This window comes from Dysidea avara, chromosome 4 (assembly GCF_963678975.1).
Source record: "Dysidea avara chromosome 4, odDysAvar1.4, whole genome shotgun sequence".
In the NCBI taxonomy this organism is placed as follows: Eukaryota; Metazoa; Porifera; class Demospongiae; order Dictyoceratida; family Dysideidae; genus Dysidea; species Dysidea avara.
In genome coordinates this window covers 24,905,456-24,925,563 of record NC_089275.1, presented here as the reverse complement: position 1 = coordinate 24,925,563, position 20,108 = coordinate 24,905,456, and the positions used below count along the sequence as shown (strand labels likewise).

The 20,108-nt window shown below is 39.1% G+C and overlaps 1 protein-coding gene across 1 annotated transcript in view; it reads right to left on the bottom strand.

Moving 5' to 3' along the window:
- Positions 1-229: 229 nt before the first annotated feature.
- The window catches only part of LOC136254492 (fucose-1-phosphate guanylyltransferase-like), a 48,564-nt gene continuing 28,685 nt past the window's right edge, over positions 230-20,108 (bottom strand). The window contains exons 17-18 of the mRNA XM_066047193.1: positions 756-867; positions 230-442 (exon numbers count right to left, since the gene is read on the bottom strand). Coding sequence (XP_065903265.1) covers positions 330-442; positions 756-867 — 225 coding nt within the window. The 3' untranslated portion in view covers positions 230-329. The remainder of the gene's footprint in view (positions 443-755; positions 868-20,108) is intronic.

Genomic DNA, 20,108 nt, shown 5'->3' with positions numbered 1-20,108 from the left:
ACACAAGTGAAAAACTTAGCAAGTAATATGCATAGTAGTGCAACTTGTAAATTAATCTTATTTCAGCTATTTGCAATAAATTTTGCATATTGCAATACTGGAGAACATATTACCGGTAAGTGTAGCCATATCTTCATGATATACTGGGGTAGGCCTTTGTTTGCTCCAAGGGTTAATGATGAGAACTTCATGATGATACAGCAAGGTGTCCTGTAATATATTTGCTGTCTCATAGCAAAATGGCAACAATGGAAGCACATGTACAGCTTTAATGCTAAAGTAACTATACTACAATCTGAGCACTAAACTTGTAAAGTATAACATTTGTACTAATGAATAAGTAATTTAAGATGTTTGTGATCATCAAGGAGCTGTTTCACAGATTTGTGCTTTAGCATATCACAGAGTGCCACTTTAAATCCATTTGACTTCGGTAGAGCACCTAAAACAGAAAAACCATAATGCATTATAAAACATTGAGGATGCAAATGAAACAACAGCTGACTATAGTCTATCACATGTAAACAACATGACATTTTAACTCAAGTGATCAAAATTTGATAAAGTGCAAGCACATAGCATACAACCATAGTGGAATGAATTAATGCTTATTATACATGTGTGTAAACTGTGGCACCCAGATATTATCAGAAAACACAGACTGAGCATACTGCATATGCAATTAAATTAAAAAGAGCATACTGCATACGCAATTAAATTGTAAAGTGTATAGACATTAATGTATATCAGTCTACCTTGATATGCTCCTCTGAGTACTCCAATCATTTTAATAGCATAATTTGCTGAGTCTTTTCTACTTGAAAAGGTAGGAAACAACTTGGCATTCCACAAGGTATATTTGTCACACTATTATTGAAGAAAACATACCACAAACATCTAATGATGGTTGAAACCATTTGTTTACATATAGTCTTGTACAGTGTATGTGTAAAGAAACACTCTACAACCCTCTCCCCCATAACACAAGTTCCCAATAATGGGGATAGTATCATACAGTATGGTAGTACTGTATAGTAGGGATCGTGCAGAACTGGGCTTTTCCAGCCCAAAATATCACCCTAAAACCTGCCTCAATTTCTCTTCACAACTTGGCGGTATTGGTTAGGCACAGCCAAGCCCAAAAAATGTCTTCACATTAACCTCAAACCCTTCCAAAGAGTTTCTATGGAATTTCTATTTAACAGAATTCTATTCTGACTAACTGATACCTTCAGCCAAGCATAACTCGACAATGGGTATAGCTACGGGCTTGATTTCTTCACTGTTCGACGTCGCTTCGTCCCAAGATGTGCCTTTTCACCAACTGTAGTATGTACAATGCATCATGGACTTTTCTTTGTACCCAGTTCTTTTCGCTGACATCGCAAGGTGTTCATTTATTTGTGATAATACATTAGTGCTAATAATTTATTTAGTACGTGCTGCTGGACTTTCTGTGCTGGCTGGTACATTTGTTTCTCGTGTGTTTGAGTTCAACTGATTGTTCCAGACAACAGGTGGAGGATAGGAACTCACTCTTAGCGAAGTAGAACAGGCACATGCTGATTAGTTGGCACAGTTTAATTGCTTGCGTTTCTTAACACACTGTTTTGCTGTGTAAGTTCTTTGTACTAAGGTATTTCATTCTATGAACACTGTTAATTGTTTGTTTTTCATTTGTTTGTGTTCAACTGACTGCTACAGACAATGGGTGGAGGATAAGAATTTGTTCTTAGCAAAGAACAGGTAAGTGTCGATTTGTTGGCACAGTTTAATTGCTTGCATTTATTAATGCACTGCTTTGCTATGTAAGTTCTTTGTACTAAGGTATTTCATTCCATGAACACATTTGCTTCTCATGTGTTTGTGTTCAACTGACTGCTACAGACGACGGGTGGAGGACAAGAACTTGTTTTTAGTAAAGTAGAATAAGCACATGCTGATTAGTTGGCATGGTTCAATTGCTTGTGTTTCTCATTAATGAACTGCCTTGCTGTCCGTGTAAGTTGTACTAAGGTATTTATTCTATGAACACTGTTAATTGTTTGTTTCTCGTGTGTTTGGGTTTAACTGTCTGTTCCAGATGATACAGCGGTTTCAACACTTCTTGCAATTCGAACGAGTGGTTGCGTATGCATGCATGTTTTTATAGGCAGTGTATCTGGCATTATAATGGTGGTGGGTATTCAAATCAGGCAACAGGCTTCTGTGTACACTATGATTTCACTGTCAGAGATTTTAGCGTGGGTTATTTCACTCCAAGAACAATCAGTTATAGCACACATGCATGCGCAGTCACACTACGCCTTTCGTACAAAAATTGCAGAAGAAGTACTGAAACCACTGTAATAACTCATTCTTAGCAAAGCAGAACAGGCATGTGCTGATTAGTATCGTGTGTCTGAGTTCAACTAACTGTTACAGACAACGCTGGGGTGGATAAAAACTCACTCTTAGCAAAGTAGAGCAGAGACGTACTGATTAGTTGGCACCGTTTTGTGCTGATTAGTTGGCACCATTTTGCGCTGCTTTACAGTGTAAGTTCTTTGTACTAATCTATTTCATTCTATAAACACTGATGTACTGGTCTGTATGCCCAGCTTGTTACAATTGAGATTGGTTGCTCAGGGCATACACCTGAGATGCTGACCAACCTATCTCGTGCATACAAGTTATTATTAAGCCATTGTTTGATCAAGCTGCCAGAATTGCAATATTCTGCTCATACTGACAGAATTTTCAGTGCTCGCTCCTATCAGTGGGATCTGTCAGATCTGATTAATTTAATGTAATAATTGATGTATGTGCGTGTGTGTGTGGGTGTGTGTGCATGCGCGCGTGTGTGTATTTGCCTTGCCAGAGCTCCAGCTGCTTTAAAGTTTGGTACCCCTGCATCTAGGTCGCTTATTTATTTCCTGTACACTTGTCTTAAACCATATAAGACATATAAATCAATTAAATCAGTTGTTGCAGAATATCAGTATACCAATCTATGTAGAGAAACAAGTAACATCTTGGATCAAAGAGTTGCAGCAGCTGTCAGACATCTCTGTTACCCATCCTCAAGCTGCATTTGCTGCATTTACACATGGATTTATAGGCAAATGGAATTTATGCACTCCTAATATTCAACCTTTTTTAACTCCCCTAGAAGAAACCATTCGTTGTAGATTTTTGCCCAACTTGACTGGTCAACCATCGTTTAGTGATATTGAACGAAACTTGTTTGCTCTGCCAACCAGACTGGGAGGTCTGGGGGTTGTCGATCCTGTCAATTACTCATTATTTCAGTATGCTGCTTCCGTTAGGGTTACCACTCCTCTAGTTCACCTTATTATACAGCAGTCTCATGCTTACTCAGTTGAGGTGTTGTCTTCACAGATTGAGGCAAGGAGAACAATTTTGGATACGCATCACCAGTCTATCATCAACTCCCGTGATGCTCTGCTACCTGTGCTATCACCATCATTACATAGATCGATCATGTTATCTTCTGAAAAGGGCTCCTCTAGCTGGGTGGCTGCTCTACCTTTATTTGACCATGGTTTTTGTTTACACAAAGGTGCTTTTCGTGACGCCTTGTGTCTTCGATATGGCTGGCGACCACCACTATTGCCTTCCAATTGTGTGTGTGGCAAGCTATTCTCTGTTGAGCATGCCCTTTGTTGTCCCTGTGGTGGTCTCCCTATAGTCCGTCATAACGAGCTTCGAGACATTACTGCTGGATTATTAACTGAGCTATGTCATAGTGTTGAAGTTGAACCATCCTTACAGCCACTCTCAGGAGAATCTTTTCAGTATAGATCAGCTAATGTTGAGGATGGGGCCAATGGTTTTTGGGAACGCGGTCAGAAGGCATACTTTGATGTAAAGGTGTTTAATCCTTTTGCTCCCACACACTGTTCAGTGTCTTTACCCCAGTGTTACAGGCGTGCGGAGCTAGAGAAGAAGAGGAAATATGAAGAAAGGATCCGTGAGGTGGAGCATGGGACATTCTCTCCCTTAGTGTTTTCATGTACTGGAGGCATGGGACCCCTGGCCACAGTAGTGTACAAGAGAATAGCCACTCTGCTGTCAGAAAAAAATGGACAGTCTTACAGCATGACGCTGCACTGGTTAAGATGTAAACTGAGTTTTTCACTACTTCGTGCAGCCATCACTTGTTTGAGAGGTTCTAGATCTTCCTACCATCACTTTAGCTTTAAAGAGTCTGCAGCTATTGACCTTGTTTGTGCAGAGGGTAGGATTAGCTCATTTGACTGACTTTATCTTTTGTTAAGTAATAGTTATAACTATTCTATATAATACTTATGAAAAAAATCTATGTGCAAAACTACAGTTTATGTTCTACAAAAAAGAATTCATGGCGTCTTCTTTGATTGACTTCCCATAGCTACATCAAATCATCTTTATGAAACAAACTAGTCACGTAGATTGATCACCAGTTCTATAACAAGGCTGCAGCACATGTTGCTGTAGACCTTCAGTGCTGGTCACTGTAAAGTGTTAATAATAAATACTTTAGGTTTAAGGAAGAAAATCCATCCCTCCTGGAGGAAGACTGAGTGTGGCCCCGACTAGACATTAGGTGACCTGCAGTTCAAATCCTGGGGTTGGAGGGACTTTTTTCCTTACTTTGGCAGCTTTTTTGTTACACCTTTCCAGCTATAAGTCATTAAGTCTAAGTCCTTGAAATTAGGTTAGGTAATCCTAAGGCTGCAGCACATGTTGCTGTAGACCTTCAGTGCTGGTCACTGTAAAGTGTTAATTATACAACCAAGTAGTAAGAATAATACGAAACGCGGTTAAAATTACGTCATAAATAAGTAAATAATTAATTAATAATTAATGTTTGAGAAAACTACGAGGCCTAGAGACATGAACTAACCGGGGATAGATTCGCCTGTGAATGAAGGCACAAACGTATAATTGTCGCTCCTGTTCGTGCTGATGACTTGACCATACGTGTAATTCTATATAACGCCCAGTACCACACCCTTGCTTAATTATTTACACATTGCGGGAAGGAGAAGATTAGCGATGCCCGTGCAGGAGAGCCAGAAGCCACTTGTGTAAACAAGAAGATTACAAGTAAGTTTTTATGTTTGCAACATTTCAAGTCTCCATGCCAGCTGCCAGTGGATTCATTCACATAAATAAACAATACAAGAAAACATTAAAACATATGCCACGCTCTTTACAATACAAGTACATATAAAATACAAGTAAACAATCTTGTCTTGTGCAGCTGGCATGGCGAACTTCCTTTGTGTTGGTGTCAGGCAATTCAATACGTGCTTAATCTTTTTTGCCTTCACCTGGCGTAGCTACTAGGCTCTGGCTGGCTTGGCTGTCTTCCTTTATCTGGTTCATCTGGCTTGCATACTCCTACAGCATTGTGTAGCTATCTCCTGAAAGTTGTGTATGCACAACTATAGTGTGCCACCCATCGCTGTGCCATTGCTACATCACTGATGAACCTTACTCAGCTCTAGTTGATGTTGATATACAGTGCTGTATATTGGCTAATAATTTTTATCTGGTGATGTTGCCTATAATGTATTGCTGCATACAATACTGCAATAATGTATAGTTCTCTCCTGTATGTTTTGTATACATATACTTTGTACACATCACTGTGCCATTACCACACCAATGATGTACTGGCACTTAGCTACTGGTGGCCTTTAGTTACGATGCCACTATTGTGTTATATCTGTCACTACTGTGACATATTAAGATGATTTGGGGATCATGCCTTCACCACCTAATAGCCTCACTGGGGGGCTGTCACGTTGGTGTATGTACTTGGTTGTATGTGACGCGGTCCTAGTAATAATAATAATAATAATAAAAGAACAGAAACAAGTATAAGAAAAATTAGGAAGTACTGAAACAAGCTTGAGTTGGTATATTGTGACAGCAAAATAATTACTGTAACACAAGAATATCCCTACTTTGCATTTCAATTATGGAAACTCCACAGTACAGTGTGGATATTCACTTCTTTTGTGTTACAATAATTTGCAGTCATAATATACCAACTCAAGCTTATTTCAATACTTTTTAATGGTGCACTTCTTTTTGTGTTGCTGTCATAATATACCAACTCAAGCTTGTTTCAATACTTTTTATTGGTGCACTATAATCTAGTTGATCCCTACTCTAGTTTAAAATTCCTAATTTTTTCTTATACTTGTACAAGGAAAGAATCCCTGGTGTATCAAAACAATAGGTAGAAATATCTAGCTAGATCATAGTTACTATACTAATTAACACACAGTGTACTTATATTTATTTATTTATTTATTAAAGTTTTAGCACAAGTGTTGAAGGTCTGTAGGACACCTGGTTCTATAGCCTATTTAAAGATGATGTTTGAAAAGGTGCAGGAAGGAGAAAAAATCCATGACTGGAACTGGACAGCCCTGACCCTGCATCATCCAATTTACACTTGAATGCTTACAGGAGTCTGCCAGGTGGTCAGGATTTTTTCTCCTTGTCAATTTCATGTATGTATTGTATTCATAGGAACTCTAGAAAGTGACTTATTATTTCAAAGTACCTCATCATTGTTCAACTATCCCTCTAGGGACCTGTAGGGAGGTTAGCCTGTGGTACAGGGAGTCAGAAACAAGTCACCACAAGTCATCAAAGGGAGTCACCTGAAAACTACACTGAATCCAGAAAAAAATCCCAGACCAGGTCATGACTTGATCCACAGACAGCTTGCAGTCTAGGCAGGTGCCTGAGGAGCCACACAGCCTGGAATCCAGGATTTCATCTGCAGTTCTTAACAATCGTGACTTCTGTTTATGTTGTTGTTGTTTTTAACACATGTACACTGTAGAACGAAATGGACAAGGCTTTATAGTACAAGTGCTGAAGGTCTGTGGACACCTGGTCCTACAGCCTGTTTAAAGATGTAGAACCAGGTGACCTACAGACCTTCAGCACTTGTGCTGTAATTTCCATTTCATGTGTGGGCTCCTTGTTGTACCAGAAATAATTTAATCAGATACATCACAGAAGAATACATTGCTAAGTCATATATATATATATATATATATATATATCAAGACACACGGTAGTGTGTTGTGCGGCCCAAGAAGCCGGCGTGCCACCCGTGAGTATATTAACAGGAAGAAAGAAAACGCAATTTTCACACCTATGTAGCTCTGTGATCCCTTATCCGATTGGAACCAAATTTGCTAGAGAGGTGCCGGCCAGTAAAGGGAGTCTACACACCAAATTTGAAGGCAATCGCTCCAGCCATTTCCGAGATACAAGCGAACAAAATTTCGTTTTAATTTCTTCGTTTTTTTCTTCTTCTACTTCTTCATTTCGCACATTCGCAAAATCTGCCATAAAACACGAATGCGTGCTCGGATCGGGCTGACATTTGGCACATTTAAAGGGCTCATTAAGGCGGATCTGTGTACCAACTTTGGTAGGAATCCGATGAACATTCACGGAGTTATGACCGATTATTTGCGTAAAATAAGGTCGAAGGTCTGTCACGCCTACAGGGTAAAGTCCTTTGAGGAATCAGTTGAAAATTGATATGTAGATGGAGCAACCATCGTAGGAGTGCCTTTTTGTGGTTTGAAAGGAATCGGGATAAAGACCACGGAGATATGACCCAAAACCCTACCTGTGTCAAAATTACGCAATCGATTTTTATGAATAAAAAACTATTAGTTTTCGTATCTACCAGGAAAACCGCTTAGAGCAATGAGCTGAAAATCAGTATGTAGCTGGAATAATCATCATAGAAAGTCCTTGCAGTAGTACAGAAGAATCGGATTACAAACCACTGAGTTATGATTCGAAAAGCAACTACGTGTAGCAAATGCGAGATCGAGATACTCTAATAGAACAGTCACCCTAATTAAGCATTCAGCTGCATTTATAATTTACTCAATTATATTACATTGCAAATTATTCTGTAGGGAATTCAGTTATAAACAAGTCACCCTGTAGTCAGATCAGCCAGAAGAAGGTACCTAATAGAGAGTTCAGCTACAAAGAAACCATCATGTAGAGAGTTCAGCTCAAACCAGTCACCCTGTAGAGAGATCAGCTAGAAGAAGTTACCTTGTAGAGAGTTCAGTTACAAAGAAACAATCATGCAAAGTGTTCAGCTACAAACAAATCACCCAGTAGAAAGTTCCGCTATGAACAGATCACACTGTAGAGAGTTCAGTTAGAAACAAGTCATGTTGTAGAGAGATCAAGTAACCTTGTAGAGAGTTCAGCTACAAAGAAACCATCATGTACGAGAGTTCGCTGCAAACAAATCACCTGTAGAGAGTTCAGCAGGAACAAGTCACTCTGTAGAGAGATCAGCTAGAAACAAGTCACCCTGTATAGAATTCAGCTACAAACAAATCACCCTGTAGAAAGATCAGGTAGAAGAAGTTACCTTGTAGAGAGTTCAGCTGCAAACAAATCCCCTGTAGAGAGTTCAGCTAGAAACAAGTCACCCTGTAGAGAGATCAGCTAGAAACAAGTCACCCTGTAGAGAGTTCAGCTAGAAGAAGTCACATTGTAGAGAGTTCAGCTACAAAGAAACTACCATGTAGAGAGTTCAGCTACAATGAAATCATCATGTAGAGAGTTCAGCTGCAAACAAATCATCCTGTAGAGAGTTTAGCTACAAAGCAACCACCGTGTAGAGAGTTCAGCTGCAAAAAAAAATCAATCACTCTGTAGAGAGTTCAGCTAGAAGAAGTCACCTTGTAGAGAGTTCAGCTGCAAATAAATCACCCTGTAGAGAATTCAGCTACAAACAAATCACCCTGTAGAAAGATCAGGTAGAAGAAGTTACTTTGTAGAGAGTTCAGCTGCAAACAAATCCCCTGTAGAGAGTTCAGCTAGAAACAAGTCACCCTGTAGAGAGATCATCTAGAAACAAGTCACCCTGTAGAGAGTTCAGCTAGAAGAAGTCACATTGTAGAGAGTTCAGTTACAATGAAACTCCCATGTAGAGAGTTCAGCTGCAAACAAATCACCCTGTAGAGAACTCAGCTACAAACAAATATGCCCTGTAAAAAGATCAGCTAGAAGAAGTTACCTTGTAGAGAGTTCAGCTACAACAAAACCATCATGTAGAGAGTTCAGCTACAAACAAATCACCTGTAGAGAGTTCAGCTAGAAACAAGTCACCCTGTAGAGAGATCAGCTAGAAAACAAGTCACCTTGTAGAGAGTTCAGCTAGAAGAAATTAACTTGTAGAGAGTTCAGCTACAAAGAAACCACCATGTAGAGAGTTCAGCTGCAAACAAATCACCCAGTAGAAAGTTCAGCTATGAACAGATCACCCTGTTGAGAGTTCAGTTAGAAACAAGTCATCCTGTAGAGAGATCACCTAGAAGTATCACCTTGTAGAGAGTTCAGCTACAAACAAATCACCTGTAGAGAGTTCAGCTACAAACAAATCACCCTGTAGAGAGATCAGCTAGAAGAAGTCACCTTGTAGAGAGTTCAGCTATAAAGAAACCACCACGTAGAGAATTCAGCTGCAAACAAACACCCTGTAGAGAACTCAGCTAGAAGAAGTTACCTTGTAGAGAGTTCAGCTACAAAGAAACCACCATGTAGAGAGTTCAGCTGCAAACACATCACCTGTAGAGAGTTCCGCTAGAAACAAGTCACCCTGTAGAGAGATCAGCTAGAAACAAGTCACCCTGTAGAGAGTTCAGCTAGAAGAAGTCACATTGTAGAGAGTTCAGCTGCAAACAAATCACCCTGTAGAGAACTCAGCTACAAGCACATGTGCCCTGTAAAAATATCAGCTAGAAGAAGTTACCTTGTAGAGAGTTCAGCTAGAAGAAGTCACATTGTAGAGAGTTCAGCTACAATGAAACTCTCATGTAGAGAGTTCAGCTGCAAACAAATCACCCTGTAGAGAACTCAGCTATGTACAAACAAATATGCCCTGTAAAAATATCAGCTAGAAGAAGTTACCTTGTAGAGAGTTCAGCTACAAAGAAACCACCATGTAGAGAGTTCAGCTGCAAACAAATCACCTGTAGAGAGTTCAGCTAGAAACAAGTCACACTGTAGAGAGATCAGCTAGAAACAAGTCACCCTGTAGAGAGTTTAGCTAGAAGAAGTCACATTGTAGAGAGTTCAACTACAAAGAAACCACCATGTAGAGAGTTCAGCTGCAAACAAATCATCCAGTAGAAAGTTCAGCTATGAACAGATCACCCTGTTGAGAGTTCAGTTAGAAACAAGTCATCCTGTAGAGAGATCACCTAGAAGTATCACCTTGTAGAGAGTTCAGCTACAAACAAATCACCTGTAGGGATTTCAGCTACAAACAAATCACCCTGTAGAGAGTTCAGCTACAAAGAAATCATCATGTAGAGAGTTCAGCTGCAAACAAATCATCCTGTAGAGAGTTCAGCTATGAAAAGATCACCCTGTAGAGAGTTCAGCTATAAGAAGTCACCTTTTAGAGAGTTCAGTTACAAATTAAAGCAACCACCATGTAGAGAGTTCAGCTGCAAACAAATCACCCTGTAGAGAGACCAGCTAGAAACAGTCACCCTGTAGACAGATCAGCTAGAAGAAGTTACCTTGTAGAGAGTTCAGCTGCAAACACATCGCCCTGTAAAGAATTCAACTACAAACAGATAGCCCTGCAGAGAGTTCAGCTAGAGTCAAGTCACCCTGTAGAGAGAATCCTGTAAAGAGCTCATCTACATACAAGCAGATCACCCTGTAGAGAGTTCAGCTACATTTCAAGTCACCCAGTAGAGAGATCAGCTGCAAATTATCCTGTGGGGATTAATTGACATGTAATAAATATATGCAAGAGTTCATAATATAATGAACTCTTGATATATGCATTATATATATAATTTGTACATTTACTGATAAAATCAGAATGAGTTAAAGTATTTATAAAATCTGCTTCATCTTTTTCTTTTTTCTGTGGTAAAGAAAAATATATAGGTTAAAAAGTCCCAAAGCTGGCCATAGGCCGGCTATGGGGTATACAAATACAAAGAGAAGTGAAATCTAATCAAAAACAGCCAAGCTGTAAAAAAAGGAGTGCGGCCCTTGAAAAGGCTATGGTGAAAAAAGATGTGAAATCCAAGGTGGCGGCCAAGAAATGGCTGTGATGGTAGGTTAATGGTAAAAATTTTAATAACGACAATTCCGGTGAATTTTGTGCCAATTGACCAAGCGGCACCAAATTCACCTGAATTTTCGCTATTAAAATTTTTACCATTACCCTACCATCACAGCCATTTCTTGGCCGCCACCTTGGATTTCACATCTTTTTTCACCGTAGCCTTTTCAAGGGCCGCACTCCTTTTTTCACAGCTTGGCTGTTTTTGATTAGATATATATATCAAGACACACGATAGTGTGTCGTGCGGCTCAAGAGGCCTGCGCGCCACACCGTGAGTATATTTACAGGAAGAAAGTAAACGCGATTTTCACACCTCTGTAACTCCGTGATTCCTTATCCGATTGAAACCAAAGTTGCTACAGAAGTGCCGGCTAGGTAGGGGAGTCCACATTCCAAATTTGAAGAAAATCGCTCCATCCATTTCCGAGATACAAGTGGCCAAAGTTTGGGTTTATTCATTTTTTCTTCTACTTCTTCTTTTCGCACACTTTGCAAAATCCGCCATAAAACACGAATTCTTGCTCCAATCGGGCTGAAATTTGGCACACTTAAAGGGCTCATTAAGGCGAATCTCAGTACCAAGTTTGGTAGGAATCTGATAAACGTTCACGGAGTTATGACCGATTATTTGTGTAAAATAAGGTCGAAGGTCTGTCACACCCACAGGGTAAACCGCTTGAAGGAATGAGCTAAACATTGCTACGTAGATGGAGTAACTATCGTAGGAGTGCCTTTTTGTGGTTTGAAAGGAATCCAGTTAAAGGCCATCGAGATATGCCACAAAACCCAACCTGTGTCACAATTACGCAATCGATTTTTATGAATAAAAAAACTATTAGTTTTTACGCCTACTAGGCAAACCGCTTAGAGCAGTGAGCTGAAAATCGATGTGTAGCTGGAATAATTATCATAGAAAGTCCATGCAGTAGTACAGAAGAATCGGATTACAAACCACTGAGTTATGATTCCAAAGCCAACTACGTGCAACATATGCGAGATCGAGATACTCTAATAGAACAGTCACCCTAATAGAGCATTCAGCTAATATATTTACTCCATTATAGACTTTCATTACATTGCAAGTTATTCTGTAGGGAGTTCAGCTGCAAACAGTTAATCTTATAGACAGTTCAGCAAGAAGCAAGTCACCCTATAGAGAGTTCAGCTACAGATATATCGCTGTAGAGATTCAGAAGAATCAGAACATTACAAGTCACACTGAAGAGAGTTCAGCTATAAACAAGTCATGCGCCCTGTGGAGAGTTCGGCTACACTCTCTAGAGAGTTCAACTACAAACAAGTCACTGTGGAGAGAGTTCAGCTACAAAGAAACTACCCTGTACAGAGTTCATTTATACAAACAAGTTAACCTATAGAGACCAGCTGCAAACAAATAACCCTGTAGAGATTTCAGCTACAGACAAGTCACTTTATAGTTTATACAATGTTCAGCTACAAGTAAGTCACTCTGTAGAGAATTCAGCTACATACAAGTCGCTCTGTAGAGAATTTTGCTACAAACAAGTCACAGTGTAGAGAGTTCAGCAACCAAAAAGCCACCTGTAAAGAGTTCAGCTATACAAACAAGTTACTCTGTAGATAGAACAGCTAGAAACAAGAGAGAGCTCAGATAGAAGAATTTGCCCTGTAGAGATCTCAGCTACAAAGAAACCTTGTAGAGAGATCAACTACAAACAAATCACCCTGCAGATTGTTCAGCTATAAACAAATCACTCTGTAGAAAGTTCAGGTACATACAAATCACCCTATGTAGAGTTCAGCTACAAAAAACAATCACTCTGTAGAGAGTTCAGCTACAAAGAAACCATCCTGTAGAGAGTTCAGCTACAAACAAGTTACCCTACAGTGAAATCAGTTTGAAACAAGAGATTTCAGCTACAAACAAATCACCCTGTAGGAAATTCAGCTATAAACAGATCACCCTGTAGAGAGTTCAGCTATACAAGTCACCCTGTAGAGAGATCAGCTAGAAGCAAGTCACCTTGTAGAGAGTTCAGTGACAAAGAAACAATCCTGTAGAGAGTTCAGCTACAAACAAATCACCCTGTAGAGAGTTCAGCTACAAAAAAATCAACCTGTAGAGAGATCAGCTATATAGACACTATAGACACAATATTATAGGGAATTCGGTTACAAGCAAATCACCCTGTAGAGAGATCAGCTATACAAACAAATAACCTTGTAGTGAGTTCAGCTACAAACAAATTACCCTGTAGAGAGATCAGCTACAAGCAAAGCACCTTGCAGTGAGTTCAGCTACAAACAAATCAACCTGTAGAGATTTCAATTACAAACAAATCACCCACTGTAGAGAGATCAGCTACAACCAAATCACCCTGTAGAGAGATCAGCTCCAACAATCACCCTGTAGAGAGATCAGCTACAAACAAATCACCCTGTAGAGAGTTCAGCTACAAACAAATCAACCTGTAGAGAGATCAGCTACAAACAAAACACCGTGTAGAGACTTCAGCTACAAACAAATCAACCTGTAGAGATTTCCGTTACAAACAAATCACCCACTGTAGAGAGATCAGCTACAACCAAATCACCCTGTAGAGAGATCAGCTACAAACAATCACCCTGTAGAGAGATCAGCTACAAACAAATCACCCTGTAGAGAATTCAGCTCCAAAAAATCAACCTGTAGAGAGACCAGCTATATAGACACTAGACACAATATAGGGAATTCAGTTACAAGCAAATCACACCGTAGAGACTTCAGTTACAAACACATCACCCTGTAGAGAGATCAGCTACAAACAAATCACCCTGTAGAGAGTTCAGCTACATAAAAATCATCCTGTAGAGAGATCAGCTAGAAACACATCACCCTGTAGGGAGTTCAGCTACAAACAAATCACCTTGTAGAGAGTTAAGCTACAAACAAATTACCCTGTAGAGAAATCAGCTACAAACAAATCACCTTGTAGAGAGTTCACTTACAAACAAATCTACCCATAGAGGTATCAGTTACAAACACATCACCCCTTGTAGAGAGATCAGATCACCCTGTAGAGAGTTCAGCTACAAACAAATCACCCTGTAGAAAATTCAGGTATAAAAAAATCACCCTATAGATAGTTTTGATACAAACAAATCACCCTGTAGAGCGTTCAGCAAGATAAACGTCACCCTGCAGAGACATCAGGTTACCCTATAGAGAGGTCAGCTAGAAGAAGTCACCTTGTAGAGAGTTCAGCAACAAAGAACCCACTCTGTAGAGAGTTCAACTAGAAACTAGTTATCCTATACAGAGATCAGCTATATGTAAGTCATCCAGTAGAGAATTCAGTTACAAACAAATCACCCTGTAGAGATATCAGCTACAAACAGATCATCATTGTGTAGATAGTTCAGCTACAGATACAAGTCACCCTGTAGTAGGAGAAGTCACCTTGTAGAGAGATCAGCTAGAAACAAGTCACCTTGTAGAGACCAGCTACAAAGAAACCATCCTGTAGATACAAACAAATCACCCTGCATAGAGTTCAGCTGCAAATAAATTACCCTTTAGAGTGTTCAGCTACAAACAAATCACCCTGTAGAGTGTTCAGCTAGATAAAAGCCACCCTACAGAGAGATCAGGTCACCCTATAGAGAGATTAGCTAGAAGAAGTGATCTTGTAGAGAGTTCAGCTACAAAGAACCCACTCTGTAGAGAGTTCAGCTAGAAATAAGTCACCCTGTAGAGATTTCAGTTACAAATAGATCATCCTGTAGATAGTTCAGCTAGATACAAGTCACCTTGTAGAGAAATCAGCTAGAGGAAGTCATCTTGTCTTGTAGAGAGTCAGCTAGAAACAAGTCACCTTGTAGAGAGTTCAGTGGCAAAGAACCCACTCTGTAGAGAGATCAGCTAGAAACAAGTCACCCTGTAGAGATTTCAGTTACAAATAGATCATCCTGTAGATAGTTCAGCTAGATACAAGTCACCTTGTAGAGAAATCAGCTAGAGGAAGTCATCTTGTCTTGTAGAGAGTCAGCTAGAAACAAGTCACCTTGTAGAGAGTTCAGTGACAAAGAAATTATCCTGTAGAGAGTTCAGATGCAAACAAATCACCCTGTAGAGAGTGCAGCTACAAACAAACCAACCTGTAGAGAGTTTAGCTACATTTCAAGTCCCTTAGTAGAAAGATCAGCTGCGAACAAGTTATCCAGTAGGGAATAATAGACATGTAATAAATATATTTATATAATTACTGATAAAATCAAAAACAGTTGAAGTATTAAAAATCTGCTCTGTCTTTTTATTCTTCCTGTGGTAAAGAAAAAGAATAGGTTAAAAAAGCCCCAAAGCCAGCCTGTGGCCAGCTTTGGGGTATATATACAAATACAAAAAGAAGTGATATCTAATCAAAAACAGCCAAGCTGTAAAAAAAGGTGCGGCCCCTAAAAAGGCCACGGTGAAAAAAGATGTGAAATCCAAGGTGGCGGCCAAGAAATGGCTGTGATGGTAGGTTAATGGTAAAAATTTTAATAATGACAATCCAGGTGAATTTTGTGCCAAGACCAAGCGGCACCAAATTCACCTGAATTGTCGTTATTAAAATTTTTACCATTAACCTACCATCACAGCCATTTCTTGGCCGCCACCTTGGATTTCACATCTTTTTTCACCATGGCCTTTTTAGGGGCCGCACCTTTTTTTACAGCTTGGCTGTTTTTGATTAGATATATATATATATATATATATATACTAGACATATTAAAAATTAAAAATAAGAAATAGGGATCGCTGAAAAAAGCCACGAAACAAGAAGGGATCGCTGGGGTGGTAATGTAAACCACAAATCCCTATTTTGACAATTTATTCTCAAATGGAACATTTATAGAGAATAAGAATTGGGATTTGTGGTTTACATTACACTGAGTATAGACTAGGAATTAATGTATCCTGCCTTATATTTTGTGCGTGTACAAATCAGGATGAAAATACAGTCTTTATCATAGATTACAAAATTAATATTGCATTAACATATCTAATGAGTTAGCCTTTTAAACTAAGGAATCTCTGTTAGCATACTACACTAATGTGTCAATCAACTTATAATCCATAAATGGACATATTAAAAATTTCGGAATAAAGTACGCAGGAGTTTGTAAAAGACGGAATAAGGAATAGCGGAATAACGGAATAACTCGCATTATAACGAACGGGCATTTATATGGCTTATGCAATGTTAGGGTGATTGTACTGTTACAGCTGTGAACTCATCCCTCGTAGACAATGTTAGGGCGATTGCTTGTACTGTTACAGTTGTGAACTACACTGCTTCGTCGCTCATAGCCGTCCTATAGCGAAGTGATTAGCTACTATATGCTCTTACTACTACTACTGTATGTAGCTAAGTATCATTGCGCTAGCACAGCTAGAATATACAGTAGTTAGCTATTAGTTTCGTTTTAAGTCTTCATCCTTCCAGTGGAGGGATGAAACGAAACGGCTGTCACACCCCTTTTGCTTGCGACATTGGTACCATACTTTACATACAATAGTAGCTAGTAAGAGCTATAATCAAATGTAATTTTGCACTTCGTAAGCGGGTACTGTATGTTAAGTATGGTACCAACGTCAAGAGCAAAGGGGGCGTGGCAGTCGTTTTGTTTCATCCCTCCACTGGAAGGATGAAGACTCGAAAACGAAACTATAATAGCTAACTACTGTATATTCTATTTATTTATTTATTTATTTATTGTTAATCAGCAGGACCCTCCAGGGGTATAATGCTGATGTGCAATTACATGTGTACATTCCATTAGTTACTTAACTATATAAGTATGTACAATTACGACAAGTTACTTAATTATATACACACATACTCTAGCTTAGCTACATACAGTAGTAGTAAGAGCGTATAGTAATCATTCCGCTAGGACATCTATGAGTGACGAAGCAGTGTAGTTCACAGCTGTAACAGTACACGCAATCACCCTACATTGTAAGGATATCTACGAGGGATGAGTTCACAGCTGTAACAGTACAATCACCCTAACATTGCATAAGCCATATAAATGCCCGTTCGTTGTGATGCGAGTTATTCCGTTATTCCGCTATTCCTTATTCCGTCTTTTACAAACTCCCAAAGTACGCAAACTAGACATATTAAAAATTTCGCTGGGATGGTAATGTAAACCACAAATCCCTATTTTGACTCTCTATAAATACAAAATTAAAAATGCGTTAAGATATCTACTGTAGTTATTGAGTTAACCTTTTAAACTGAGGAATCTCTGTTAGCTTACTATACTAATGTGCCAATTAACTTATAATGCATAAATGGATTTGGAAAAAAGTACACAAACTAGACATATTAAAAATTAAAAATAAGAAATAGGGATCGCTGAAAAAAGCCACGAAACAAGAAGGGATCACTGGGGTGGTTGAGCCATCATCGTCACACTTGGTGCCATTGCTGAAAACACACTGCTATATGAGCTACCTACCTGTCAGAAGAATTACTGATTGTGCACCTATCATACAGGAGACAGTGTTGATGACAGCACAGTAGACTTGAAGAAGAACAAGATGTCTTAGGTGTTTATTCTAACAGAAGCACAAGAATGAAACTCTATCATACAAGTTATAAGAATGGTAACTGTTAGTGCTATAATTGCTGTAGAGTCCAATTTTTTTTCAAAAGAGAAGATAAATTTTCACGTGATATAACGATGCATACATCAAGCACGTGCATTATAGGTGTAGAGTTGTCTAGCATAATAGGTAGTGAAGAGATAGCTATAGATAGTAGCTGTAGTGCTATTATTGTAGCGATGACGCTTTACAACACCTTTGTATAAATGCATGTATGAACAGGGCTGAATACAGCAGCAACCTTGTGAGTTGGTATTAATCAAGCTAAATAGGAGATGGCTAGGCTTGGCCGAAAAGTATTCCTATGCCGGTGTCTGTATGCACAAATCACAATGTCACTACTAGTGGCCAGTGGCTTAGCCAGTCTTACATGATTACCAGGGATTTGGCAGTCATTACCCATGCATGCAGGAGTACTTTAAACTGGCATATTGAGTTCCAATTGCCAGGACTTAGACTGGGCTCTAGCCCTGGAAAGCCTAGGTGTAGCCTGCTAGCAACAGTGTGTCACAAAGGGGAACACCATAGGTACGTATAGTCAGCAAAGTCTGGTTAGCATGTGGTTATAGCTAAATGTTTGCAACTGTCAATGTCAGTATCGGAGAATAAGTACACAGTAGCTAGTTACAGTGACAAAAGTACAGCAGCACACAATCATCCCATATAAGACTGTCAGGCTTCACACTCTGTAAGTTGTTTGTGATATGGATTACCATATGGGAGGGTAGTTGATGATATGTGGTTAGACCACAAAATATTTTTAAATGGTAGGGTTGTAATAAACACCTGACCCAACCTTTTTTGCGTGTGAAAAGCAGCCATGATATCAGCGCTACCATTTATCTTGCACCTATAACGGACAAACAAAGCACTCACTGTGATGGCTAGGAAGAACAAACTGCATGCCTTGCATATGCGCTTGAACGGCTTCTCGTAGCAAAGACGGGCAGCTCACTAGAGACCCTATTATGGCGATCTTGTAAGGTAAAAGGGTGCTACACAACTTCAATCTACCATCTATTAACGTTATAAAGACTAGTCGAACAATACGCATCCCTGAGCACACAAGATCCCGTAATTTTGTTCTTCTACGGCTTCTTCTGTATATGGAACAGCACGTAATGGCGAAGAAGGGAACTTAGAAATTTATCGAGGTGGAGGCTGGTTAGCGATCTGTGGAGTACGGGTTAATTAATGGGTCATGGACAGGCGGAAGGACTCAGTGAGTAAGGCTGTTTTTATCGCAAAAAAATGGAAGTCTTGGGCTGTACATGAGTGAAACAAAATATAATAAGAATAATAATAACTAGACATATTAAAAATTTTAAATAAGAAATAGGGATCGCTAAAAAAAGCCACAAAACAAGAAGGGATTGCTGGGGTGGTAATGTAAACCACATATCCCTAGTTTGACCTTTTATACTCAAATGGAGCATTTATAGAGAGTCAAAATAGGGATTTGTGGTTTACATTACCACCCCAGTGTTATAGAGGGTCAAAATAGGGATTTGTGGTTTACATTATCACCCCAGCGATCCCTTCTTGTTTTGTGGCTTTTTTCAGCGATCCCTATTTCTTATTTTTAATTTTTAATATGTCTAGTTTGTGTACTTTTTTCCAAATCCATTTATGGATTATAAGTTGATTGACACATTAGTGTAGTATGCTAACAGAGATTCCTTAGTTTAAAAGGCTAACTCATTAGATATGTTAATGCAATATTAATTTTGTAATCTATGATAAAGACTGTATTTTCATCCTGATTTGTACACGCACAAAATATAAGGCAGGATACATTAATTCCTAGTCTATACTCAGTGTTTGAGCCATTATCGTCACACTTTGTGCCATCGCTGAAAACACACTGCTATATGAGCTACATGTACCTACCTGTCAGAAGAATTACTGATTGTGCACCTATCATACAGGAGACAGTGTTGATGGCTGCACAGGAGACATTGTTGATGGCAGCACAGGAGACTTGAAGAAGAACAAGATGTCTTAGGTGTTTATTCTAACAGAAGGACAAGAATGAAACTCTATGATACAAGTTATAAGAATGGTAACTGTTAGTGTTATAATTCCTGTAGAGTCCAATTTTTTTTCATAAATTTTCACGTGATATAATGATGCATACATCAAGCACGTACATTATAGGTGTAGAGTTGTCTAGCATAATAGGTAGTGAAGAGATAGCTATATATTGTAGCTGCAGTGCTATTATTGTAGCGATGACGCTTTACAACACCTTTGTATAAATGCACGTATGAACAGGGCTGAATACAGCAGCAACCTTGTGAGTTGGTATTAATCAAGCTAAATAGGAGATGGCTAGGCTTGGCC